The sequence below is a fragment of the Crinia signifera genome, chromosome 3, assembly GCF_055691185.1.
Source record: "Crinia signifera chromosome 3, ASM5569118v1, whole genome shotgun sequence".
Taxonomy (NCBI): Eukaryota; Metazoa; Chordata; class Amphibia; order Anura; family Myobatrachidae; genus Crinia; species Crinia signifera.
Window position 1 is genome coordinate 150,770,953 of NC_139219.1, and position 12,611 is coordinate 150,783,563.

Genomic DNA, 12,611 nt, shown 5'->3' on the forward strand with positions numbered 1-12,611 from the left:
TGATACATAAATATATATATGAGCCCTTATAAGGGCAGTATCTCAAGAGAGCTGATCTTTCGGCGATTGGTCAGGGAGGACAAACAACGCACACACGTTCGGCTGAAGGTGCCATGTTACAGGTTGTGTTTGAAAAATGGCAAGTAGGAACTGATTGGTTGGTGGTTTATCGCTATCCACTTTATTACTTTTCAAGGCTTAGTACATCTTACTATAACGTATCCTTTTTGTGGTTTGTGTTAGTGTTTTTCAAGTTGAAGAAATTATATAAATCAGCAGCAATAAAAATAAATTATTATGAATTTTCAAAAATGCTCCTTTCAGTGTATTATGGCATGATATTTTATTAAGTAACGGCAGTCAGACCAATAGCTAAAAAAACAATAGCTTTTAATCAGCCTCATTAATTTGCATGTTTAAATAACACACTAGCATGTTTACCTTTAATTCCTTAGTCTCATTTTCAAAGCTAAACAGCATTTTGTATGGTGGAGGCAGCGGGCCAGAAAGATTGACGCTCATGACCATCTGGTTTAGCTGATCCAAGTCATCAAGAAGTAGGCCCGTACATTCATCATCGCAAACTGTGAAGAGGACAGCACAGAATATTTATTCCTAATAAACATCAGAGGCAGATGTTCAATATTTCTGCACTATGGCATTTAGGAGAGCACAGAACAGACAGAGAATGTTTGTGATGCTAATCCCATAATTAGCCCCTGTAAGTGGGGAGAGGGAAGCAGAGGTGCTTTGAAAAGAACTTTGAAATGGAGCAATTAGTTCCAATAACTGAAAATTTACATTTTTCATTTCTGTGATAAAACATATTTACATGTACCCACGAGTAAAGGTTTAACTGGAAAAGGACCAATAAATATTCAAATTTACTTTCAGATTTACATAAATGATAAATTAAACTCATACAAAGTTTATAAATATTCTGTGCCCGTATCACCATCAGCTACTAGCAAAATAGTATATTTAGTAAATGGCTGGAAGACATAATTTCATTTCCTTGAATATGTTAATACGTGAGTGCATGGTATTTTCTTTAATTACAAATCTATTAAAAGTTCCCTTTAATTTAACTGGTAGAGTATACACAGTTGTGCAATTTTTTTTATACTTTAAAGTTTCATTTGACTAGAAAAAAAATCAGTAAACAGCATTACCTCTTTCTGTACTGAGGAAGTAATACATTGCAGAAGCCATTGGGCTATAGTTTATTACTCAACAACTACAGTAGTTCCAACAAGATTGAAACATATGGTCTAGTAAGCCGATGTCATAGCTATGCTACTCTGACTTCATAAATACTTAAAGATTCTGGGTACATGGTTGGCCAACAGGGTTAAGTAGAGAAACATTGCACTGCTCTATCCTAGAATTTGTGTTAGATTTAGTCCTTTGCACTTTGCTTTAGTAGGATAATCTTCACAGTTATAAACTTCTTAGGAAATGTAAATATCTTCTGATTAAGTTTCAGTCTGCATTGCACATTGACATTATCGTATTATGGGCATGATTCTGGATGGTTTGCAAAAGCAAACTCCTTCTTTAATGGGCAAAACCATGGGGGTTATTCTGATTCACTCCAAGAGGCAAATTCACTCTCTCATGGACAAAACCATATGCACTGCAGGTGGGGCTGATATAACATGTGCAGAGAGAGTTATATCTGGGTGTTTTATTATTTCTGTGCAGGGTAAATACTGTCTGCTTTATTGCTACACTGCAATATAGATATCAGTTTAAAGTACACCCCCCCCATCCAAATCTTACTCTCTCTGCACATGTTACATCAGCCCCACCTGCAGTGCATATGGATTTGTCCATTAGAAAGTGATAGTGCCTTTGTCGAGTGAATCAGCATAACCCCCCATGTGCACTGCAGGTGGGGCAGATGTAACATGTGCAGAAAAGGTTACATGTGGGTGAGTTATTTTGTTTCTGTGCAGAGTAAATACTGGCTCCAGAATCATCCCCTATATGCATACTGTAATAGAACTCTTAGAACAGGGGGGAGCTTTAAGACTATAATAAGCTGTGATTAAATCATCTGAATAGGGCGCATGTATTTTAACAGTGAGTAGTACATTTTTATTGTCCAAAAATGACCTACTGTGGTAATGAGCACATAAAATATCATCATGACCATAAACATTGTGGTTTTGTTAAAACCATGTACTCTAGGATTAAATGCAGTAGGTGATTATGGCCCTTATTCTAGTTGATACGGATGGATGCGTATTTCGGACAGGAACTGAGTGTTCTTAGCCCCACCTACCGTATGGATCACTCACACCGTCCGAATGCGGTAAGAAGCCGAGCGAACGGACTGCAAGTGGATGTTTCATGTGAACACCTCCTCCATCTGTGGGAACCTCCCCCAACCTCCGATGGTCGCCGACCATCGAATGATGGACCGAGCAGTCAGACAGCTTCGAGTGCTCCAGACCACTCGGACATTTTTCCATATGAAAGCAGGGATATGGGCGGGCAGCTGACATCTGGCTATGTCAGCTGTCCACCCCCCACACATCACGGCCATACGTACGTCCAGCATCTTCATGGGAGCGCCCATGAAACACAGGGCATATGCATATAGTAATGAGCCCAAACATCCCATCACACCCCTCTCCACCCCCTGCTCGGATGGTTTTGTGCGATCATTTTCTGCACGGAACTCACGCCATGTTCGGACGTGCGAGGCATTCACACATGCACAGATATGCCTCTGCACATGCACAAACACCAAACATCGTCGGCCCGACCACACACGGAGCCGTCCGACTCAATCAGAATAAGGGCGTATGTATTAACCAATTCCCCACTCTTTCATTAAAAATTAAAATTAATGTTCAAAAATAACGTTTGCCTGGTGGGATCTAATAGTCACTGTACATATATTAATAAATATAAAATTGGAGTTTCTAAAAATGGTTTTACTCTCTTTAATCTATCTCCTAAGTATATTCTGTAATCTACAGTAATGCGTTGAGTTTTGAGCCAGACCAACGTATTATCTACTCAGTGGTAGAAATAGTGAGGCCCAATTGTGAAATTATTCTTTACACCCACAACTACAAGCCAAAATACATCATTGCACTACATCCCAGTATATGTCGCACTACTTAACTTATACTACATCCCGACTAAGTTCCACACTCTCTACAGTACATCTCCTCACAAGCTGCACTCCATTAATACACTGTTCCCCCTGAACGCTGCACTAAACAACAGCACTGCACTGCACTATATTCCCTACAACTGTCCACACGCACTTAACATGATGATTCTCCTTTGTCTAGGAGAAAGAAGAGCAGGGGGAAGGGGCAGGCAAGGGGAAGTTCTATGCCTGTTCCTTAGTTTTGTAGACAGCAGGATAGATTGGAAAGGGGCAGGCTTGGTCCTCAGTTTGAGAGACCAGGATAGGGGGGAAGAAAGAGGCAGGTTTGGTTCTCTGGCTGGGAGAAACAGTAGCAGGGTAGAGTGGCAGGGATTGGGTTGAGGGAAGGTGTAGGAGGTAATTGGCATAAGATGGCCTGATCTTCTGGAGAATTTACTGTACCTAGGAGATGACTTAATGTGAGTAACACCAGAAAATCAATGCACTTACCCATAACTGGATCATACTCTTCGGAAACTCCAGTTTTTTATTGACTAATATGTAAAGTGACTTGTAGACTCCACCAAACAACAGCTATTTTTTAACACCAATGTGGAATATTAATGAAAGAATGGGGACATTGGTTAATGGATAATCACCACCTGTAGGTTATATTTTGGATAATAAATATTTTCTACTGTAAGAAATTGTTTGTTCTTTGGTGTTTATATGTGTCCCCTATTGTGATAATTTAATCACTGCTTTTTATAGTAATGTGTGTGAGGATTAAATGTTGATGGCAACTAAGTTACAGATTATTGATTTGCCAATTGTGCTACATATGTGTAGTACATGGAATTTTCTTTTTAAAGATGTAAAGATTTCTTTTACTAGATTTCAGCAGTAAAAGGAAAGCCGCAATGCCTATCAAACAGATTTTCCTGTCCTATAACTGTAATATCACACCTGCAAAATGTAACTTCAAATATAAATACTGCAACATTGAGAAAGTTCTGATATGTGAATAAAGAGGGTGATTCACACAAGATTGCTGCTGTGCGTATTAGCAAGCCAATCCATTATCGAATGTCTCTGCCGCAGCACACATATATGTCAGTTTGACAGGAAGTTTGTGGGTGGTAATGCGCCATTTTCAAGAAGTGTCAGGAGAAATGCAGGCATGCCCATGAGTTTTTCTAGGGAGGGCGTGTGATGTCAGCTATGGCCTTGATCAGCCTGTGCCTGTTGCAGAGTTGTAGGAGCGTCAGAGTGACGCACAAACTGCACACAGTGGTAAAATCATTTGCTGGTAAATGAGTTGTAAATGGATTTGCAGCTATGTGTGCGGATCAGCGCCAATCGCACACTTGCACAGGGTGGGATTACATTCTGGTGGGTTGGCAGCTATCAGGTCTGAATATTGCTAAATATTGCCTTTTAGTAGATTAAATAACTGTGCAAAAACTTTATAATCATATAATGTATTTAAGTAAAATTGTAAAATTGTCTGAACTGATAACCTAAGAAACAGAACATAACGATGCACGATTCACAGGAATCGTCAATGATGTCTCTTAATACAGATTGGAACAATACATGTGACATCCTGCTTATTTTAAACCACTATGAAAACATTTGTCAAGCTACTGTATATTACCACAGCAAACATGTCAAAGTGAGCAACCCATCAAACACATGCAAGATCACACAGCAATTCACACAGGATGCAAGTCACTACATTACCATAATCTGAAGTGCTGTCAATATACAGTAAATACCTTTCCTTGACAGGATTGCTCTGGCACCCAGATCTCGCTATTGTACTGTACTTCTTCAAAGAGTGTATACAAACATTTGGCAAACATTACTGCTTTAATGGACATAAGATAGACAATATGTGGTGTATTAACTAAAACGGGAGTTTTATTGACGATGTGATTTTGCCTATAGCAACAAATCCGAATCTACTTCTTATTTATTTAGCATTTTCTAGAACATATCAAATATAATCTGATTGGTCGCCCGTAGCAACATCCCATCTTAAATAGAACTCCCATTTTAGTAAATAAACCCTTATGGCTCTAGTAATATATTCAAGTAGAAAGTTTGCCCAAAAGTGCGGTACATGCACTGTACTTAATCTAAAGCTAAAACATGCTCCCAAAGAAGAGCCAAGACCGTGACATCATTTCTCATCCAACGGCAATGTTACATTTACAGTATATATTTGTATTACTTTGAGGGGACTATTAAATAAAATATCATACATTTTCTAATGTGCTTATCGCAGTGAGTAGCAATCCAACAATGATCTGTCCTGTACCTATATCACTGTTAATTGCGAAGTGAAAATTAGAATGTACATAAAATGATGGAATGCATCCAATATTAAAGGAACGGGAGGATCCAGGAAAAAACACACTTTCAAGGTCTGAAAGTTTAGTAATTTTGGAGCTGGATGAATTTTGTTGTATTGGGACAGTGGGGCAAATCAGGCACTGAATATAAACAGTAAATATCTGTAATATCTCCTGTGTTACCTTTATAATCAATAGTCCTTGATTTCTACGGACGTAGGTGAAATTCTTAATTATAATCTTTAGTACTTTTATACAAATAAAGGGACAATTTACTGTATTCTCCGACTTCACTCACAACCTATGGCTTTACATCGTTTCCCTCACGATGTTCCTGGTCATTCTGTATATGTTATAAGACATCTTCTTATTGCAACTAGAGCTGCTGTTGCTCAATACTGGAAAAGAGTAGACGTTCCCGTGGTAATTTCCCGATGACGCCGGTGCAGGGGGCGGCAGCTGACATCAGCGAATGTCAGCTGCCCACCTGCTTCCCGCATTTACCCAAGATTATTGCTTTTGTTCAGCGGAGGTATGACATGGAAACTATATGATTTAAACAATCTCTAGCCCCAAATTTTCCCCTGACCAAATGGTTACCTTGGTCAAACTATTATATGTCACATAGAGCTTCACAAAATGTTTTAACTTAAACAGGCCAAGATGGATATACTTTTAGTGGGTTTCCTTTTTTGAGATTTTATAAATCTTGGAAACTCATAGCAAGTGCTTACTTCTTTATTTCATGATTCTAGTTTTTATATATATTTTTTGATTGTTTGGTTATGGGTCTGACATCCCTTTTCTTTTTCTCCCTTTTTGTTTTCTTTTGACCTCCCATTTTTTCTTTCTATTGATTGCAGATTTTATATATGTTTGTTTTTTTGTTTTATGTAGATTCCAAATGCTCTGCATATTCTGTAATGTAAAAAGTACTTAATAAAAACATTCAGTCAAAAAAATGGATAATGAATAGACCCCTTAACCAGAATGGACTATTTGTGCTACCGTTGAACATGACAGAAATCATCTGCATCCAATGTTGTCAGTAGAACTTAGATAAGCTGCTTCAAAGGACAACAAAAATAAAATAATGGCCATGATGAAATAAAGTAGGTGAAGAAAAACAGAACAAATCAAGTGATTTAAAGCAATGTATGTTAAACTTAGCAGGAGGGCATGTACATACCTATATATTTAAGCTGTCTTTGAAACCAAATGTTAGTCTCATGATAATCTAACATATGAAAACAAATGTGAGTCATGTTAATAAAAATACATACATGCACACAGCGGGCCATCCCGCACATGCCGATCAGTACAGCCTCCACACTTCAAGCCTGTAGCTTCGGGTTTACACGTGCACTGGCCAGTGCTTGGATGACAGATCCCAGACAATGAACCATAAGGGTTGCACTCACATTCCTGACAAGAGCCTCCTGGAACACTTGGGTTACCAGTATAACCAGATGCACACCTGGAAAAATATCACAGTTAATCCTTAGTACATAAAACAGAAATCACTGAACAAATAAAGAAATAAGGTTTTACTAACATTACATTTAATACAACACAAGAGGCACTAAGGGGAGTATTCAATGCCATGGCGAGCGCATGGCTGCGAATCCTGTTTTTGATTCGCAGTGCACTCGCCATGATTTTTCACTCCCCTTCAATTCGCTGCCAGACGCCAGCCCACACTATTCAATGCGTCAAGGGCTCGCTGCCCCTGACGGCGAATAGTGTGAAGAGTGACGAATCCCCCTGCGCAGATGCTCCATGCCTGTCTGGAGTCTGCAGGGGGATGGGAGGGACTGGTGTCGCGGCGGGGGGGGGGCGCGCTGATGCAGGCGGGAGCCTCCGCACAGCCTGGGGACAGGTCCAGCAGCAGCTGTCCTCCGGCTCCAGCAGTCCCAGCGCTGACATCACCGTGCTGTGGCTGCCAGAGCCAAAGGTATACTGCTGCTGGGGTCCCTGTTCTGAGGCTGTGCAGGGGCTCCCTGCGACATCAGTGAGCCCCCCGCTGGAGAATCTCATCAGCAGGGGAAAAGTGCCATGGCGAAGGGGGCGGGCGAATGTGGCATGGCGGAGGGCGGGAGAGCACTTCAGTACGCACAGCTCCCCCGCCTCTGCTCACTGAAAGCAGCAGTGGCTGCTATCTGCAAAAGATAGGCTGCTGCTGCTGCTGGTCCCGTCCCTGTCAGCTTATCTTTCCCCCCTCCTGTCCCGTCCCCTCACCTCCCTCCCCTCACCTCACTTGCAGGGTGCTGCTGGGGTCGGAGACGCTGCACTCACTGGTCCCGATCATCGGGATCAGTGTGCAGTGAATATATGAATATTAATGAGCGGCTCCGGCTCCCGGCCCCCTGCTGGCGAATGTTTAAAATAAAAAAATAAAAAATATTGTTTAAAAATATATATATATATATATTAAAAATATATTCATGTGCTGCAAGTATATGAATAAAAATAGCATGCCCCTTCATAGGAAAAATATTCTGATTTTTTAACACCAAAAAAAAAAATTAAAAACGCTTTAATTTAAAAGATCACATTACAGTTCACCTAAAAAAGATGAGGAATGCTAAACGGAGACTCATGGCGAATTTCAATGGAGAATACAGCACTCGAATTGAGCATTGAATACACTGTCGGCGAATTTTACTGAAAACCCCATTGAAAATCACAGGCGAATTGTGGAGAATCATTTTCGGCGAATCGGCAGACATTCGTGGTTCATTTATGGCGAATTGCCTCCATAGAATATGGCGAATTGTTTTTTCTAACAGAAAATTCGCCATTCAACCAGGGAATTGCCAGATTCACTGAAAAAAAACGGCGAATCTGAGGCATTGAATACTGGCCTAAGAATTAAACATGGGATTTTGCCAAATGGGTTAACCAGCTTTAGGCAGATAAGTCAAGTTATTTACATTATGTTCATGGTTTTATATTATAAGTTATATTACTTGTACCTGAATAATAATGATCTAGGAGCAATATATAAAAAATAAAAACTAACCTATATAGCAATCCACCAGTCAACAGCTATAGTAATAATGTATTTTCAGAATGGTAATGAAAAGAGACAGAGAGGGGGATTCAATCCAGGATTCTGACTGTCGGGACGTTCTGACAGTCAGAATCCCGGGCATATAAGCCATATTCATGCTCCTCATATTGTGACCACAACCTAAAAGGATATTTTGTTTTATGAGAAGAACTCAGACAGGCCTTTATGCTGGAGGGTATGACAATGGAGGGGATTATAAAAATGCCCCCTGGTTTTGCAATATCAAATGCAAGCTTCTAGCAGGACCCTACTGTACCCTGACAGAGTCTTTGGCACATATAAAGTGTACATCCCGCTTATGACATAAGTCACAAAGTGTAGAGGTATGGGGCTTTGAAGGCACTCATCCTATTCAATCATTTAGATTGCTTTATACCATTCAGGCAAATTTGATTCAGGTTAACAGGTTCCCATCTGCCGCAGGGACCACGCCACTGACTTCCCATCCGCTGCAGGGACTCCGCTGCATGGATCCCGCTGCCCGCATCCCCACTGCCCAGGTACCATCTGCCTCTGTGAAGGTGCCCAGGAACCAACTGCCTCCGTGGGAGGGGGGGGGGGGCAGCAATTTTGTCGTCCAGGGCCCCCACAGACCTTAATCCGGCCCTGGATCTATGCGACAGAGACTATGCACTTTTGTACTCAAATATATACAGGGCCAGTGTATTATAAAGTAAAACAATGTGGACATTTAAATGTAACCAGAATAGCTTAGTTTGTTCTTTGCTTGTGAAATGAGTTCATTCAGAGGGTATGCATTTCTATCATTTCTGGAGGACTGATAGATAATTGCATTTTGGACTGGGTTATTATATTTTTTGTTGTTTAAATAAAAATGAAAAATCTACAAATCTATTAAGGATTTTTGTTGCTAAGAATATGAATATATATTATACACTATATATATATATATATATATATATATATATAGATATATATATAATGTATTTTAGCAAGACTGATGACTGATGCATAAGGGTTAAATTTGGAGAACAGTGCATGAGCCTCAAGCTTAACTTTTCCACTTATCATTATTGTCTTTAATTGTTTCCCTGTTTACCTTTCACAGTACTGGCCTTCATATCCCAGAGGACAAGCTGTACATCTGTAATCATTAGTTCCTTGCATGGTGCATGTTGGGCTGAAGCTGGAAAACAAGACACAGCGTTAACTGATGACATGTGAAATAGAGCAGATCACAATATAATATATTACTGGAAGAGATACATGATTAGGTACACATGCCCAGGAAACAATGACATGATCATGAAATAAATCAAGTAACTTCAAGCAAAGATAAACCTGATGCTCTTTTATATTTACTAAAAAATTTATAACGTAAATAAAAATGAATAGCTGAACAGGGGCAAACGCGGGATTTCTGGACAGGGGTTTCAAAATGTTTGATATTAGAGTGATTGTAGCGAGCCTATGACGGATGCATAATTAGCATGTAACAAGCTATAGGGGGGGGGGGCTATTCAATGTGGGATTCTGATTGTCGGAACATCCAGGGCCGTTTACAGCCAGCTCGTCTGCAACTCAACAGGCGGGATTCAATGTTACGCCTGTCAAGTGGTGAAAAGTGGGCGTGGATTGTGAAGAAATGGCGATGAATTCGACAATCCATGGCCGTTTCTGACAAAACAGATCCAACTTGTTTTAAAATCGGATCTTTTTTTTTTTTTTTTTTTAAATCAGCCTTCAATACTGTCTGAAATGGCAGCATTCCCCTGTCGGAAATAGCGCCCAACATTGAATACCCCACATAGGGATGGCAATCGTATAATATGTTGGAAATCTGTGATTGAATTCATCACCTCCATTCTGGACTCCTTAAGAGGCACCTTCACTAGTGTCCTCTCCTCTTTGCAGAGACCCAATAGCACCAATGCTGCCCTGAAAAAGAGCATGTTCTGAGACTGGGCTATGGAACCTGCATTATCAGAGGGGTAAGGGGGCCATGCCAGCTGAAGCTCTGCTCTCCCGGTGGCTGCAGAGTTACACCTAGAAAGACCCCAGCACTAATTACTGTATGTAGTGTGCTCAATTTATACATTTATCTTAGCGCCCTTATACAATTATATATACTTATCAACCGGATTTAGGTACCTAAATCGTGCCTATCCTCTGATTACGATCTAATGTGAGGTCCCATGCACATCGGATTGGAGCCAGAGATGGCAAAGGCTGCATGTAGGATTTGGTGAATCCTGCAGCCCTTGCTATGATTGCATGTGCATACCATATATTGCATGCAATTCTGTTGCCTGGGAGCCTGGTGGCCAGTTGGTGGGATATTGCATGCGAGGGAGGCATACAATAACTCGCAGTGATGTATGGACATCCTGATTTGAGACCCTGACCTCAGAGCCCCTGAGACCTGACACTGGTGTATCCTTTGTTACCCACTGTTGTCAGGCCTGCATATACCATACATACTCGAGTATAAGCCTACTTTTTCAGAACATTTTTTATGCCAAAAAAGCCCCCCTCGGCTTATACTCGAGTGAGGGTCCCACTTGAGTCAATAAGTTTTGCCAGTTTTTTGTTGTAAAATTAGGTGCCTCGGCTTATAATCGGGTCGACTTATACTCGACTATATACGGTATTTGCTTACAGTATACAGTACATTCCAAGATGATACAAAGTATTTTGCTGTTTCCCTTGGCTTGTGATATAATACAGTATACAGAGAGCTAGATGTACTAATGTCCTGTGTCAAACAATTGTATAAAATTGCTTACAATTTTTATGTTTATGTGTTTTATAATAGCATTGAGGAACAAAAAGAATTTGAAATGTGCGCTATTAAATCAAGCTTGAGAGAATTATCTATTGTTATGTGTGTTTTTATTGTTATATATGAGTATATGTTTTGTACTGATTCTGTTGGCCTTCATCTTCTACATTTCCATTTGTCACAAAGACACAGAACTAGCTATTCATTAAAAAAAAAACTATACTCATTGTATTGCAATAGCCTTGCTAAATATTGAGCATTTATATCAGTTTACTAAGAAAATTATTCTGCTTTCTTTAGAAGGCCATGTTTTTTTGTTATTTCTACACAACATCCAGACCACCACTCTTTAACCTCATAAACACTGGATGTATTTTATACTGTACTTTCATCACCATGAACATTTTTTATATGCATCCATAGTAACATAGTATTTAGGTTGAAAAAATATGTCAGTCCATCAAACTCAGCATGTTTAAATAGTCCATTTATAGACCTTTTAACTAGTTTGTTATCTAAGCCATAGTTTTCTGGGGGGATGCATTTTAGATATCGGTGATTGGGACGCCAATGGTAGAAATAAAGGTTGAGTATCCCTTATCCGAATATCCTTTAGCCGAATTATTCCGAAAACCATACATTCCAGAAAGTGAAAAAAATAATGTTTTTTGCTAAAAACTTACTGGGGACATTTGTAACAGCACTACTGGGGACATGATATGTAACTGGCACTATATATGTGCAAGGACATGATTGCTTGGCATTCAAATTCAGTGCCTGAGATAGTACAAAAATTTTGTTTTATGTTTTGAAACCTTGTTTTTTGAGCAAATTAAATCTATTTGTGTGCATTTCATGTGGTTGATGTATTTATACAGCATAAATGCAAGATACTTCAAAATACATCATTGAAATATTAAAATATTCCAAAATACGGAATAATACATTATCCATAATTCTCCCAGTCCGAGCATTTTGGATAAGGGATACTCAACCTGTACTGGCATGTAAAATCCTGACCGGTGCCAGAATCCCGGCCAGCGGCCTCAACACCGGCATCAGAATCCTGACATCAGTTGAGATACCAGTGCTGGAATCCTGACAGATGATCCTAAGTATGGCGGTGTCATAATGTTTGGCCGCGGGTAGGCTTCCATTTAGGCTCTAGGTAGGATTTTGTTTTAGTGTTTATGTGTGTGACGGGGGAAACCTGAAGATTAGGATTAGGCTGTAGGTAGGGAGGGTTAGTGTTAGACACTAAGAATGGGGGGTTAGGCTCTAAGGGGGAGGGTTAGGGTTAGGCACTAAGGGGGAGGGTTAGGTACTAAT

The 12,611-nt window shown here is 39.9% G+C and overlaps 1 protein-coding gene across 1 annotated transcript in view; it reads right to left on the bottom strand.

The window, feature by feature from the left end:
* LAMA2 (laminin subunit alpha 2) overlaps positions 1–12,611 on the bottom strand; it is a 727,667-nt gene that overhangs the window by 239,300 nt on the left and 475,756 nt on the right. Inside the window, exons 31-33 of the mRNA XM_083176751.1 lie at positions 9,600–9,686; positions 6,750–6,943; positions 442–584 (exon numbers count right to left, since the gene is read on the bottom strand). Of these exons, the coding sequence (XP_083032877.1) occupies positions 442–584; positions 6,750–6,943; positions 9,600–9,686 (424 nt within the window). The remainder of the gene's footprint in view (positions 1–441; positions 585–6,749; positions 6,944–9,599; positions 9,687–12,611) is intronic.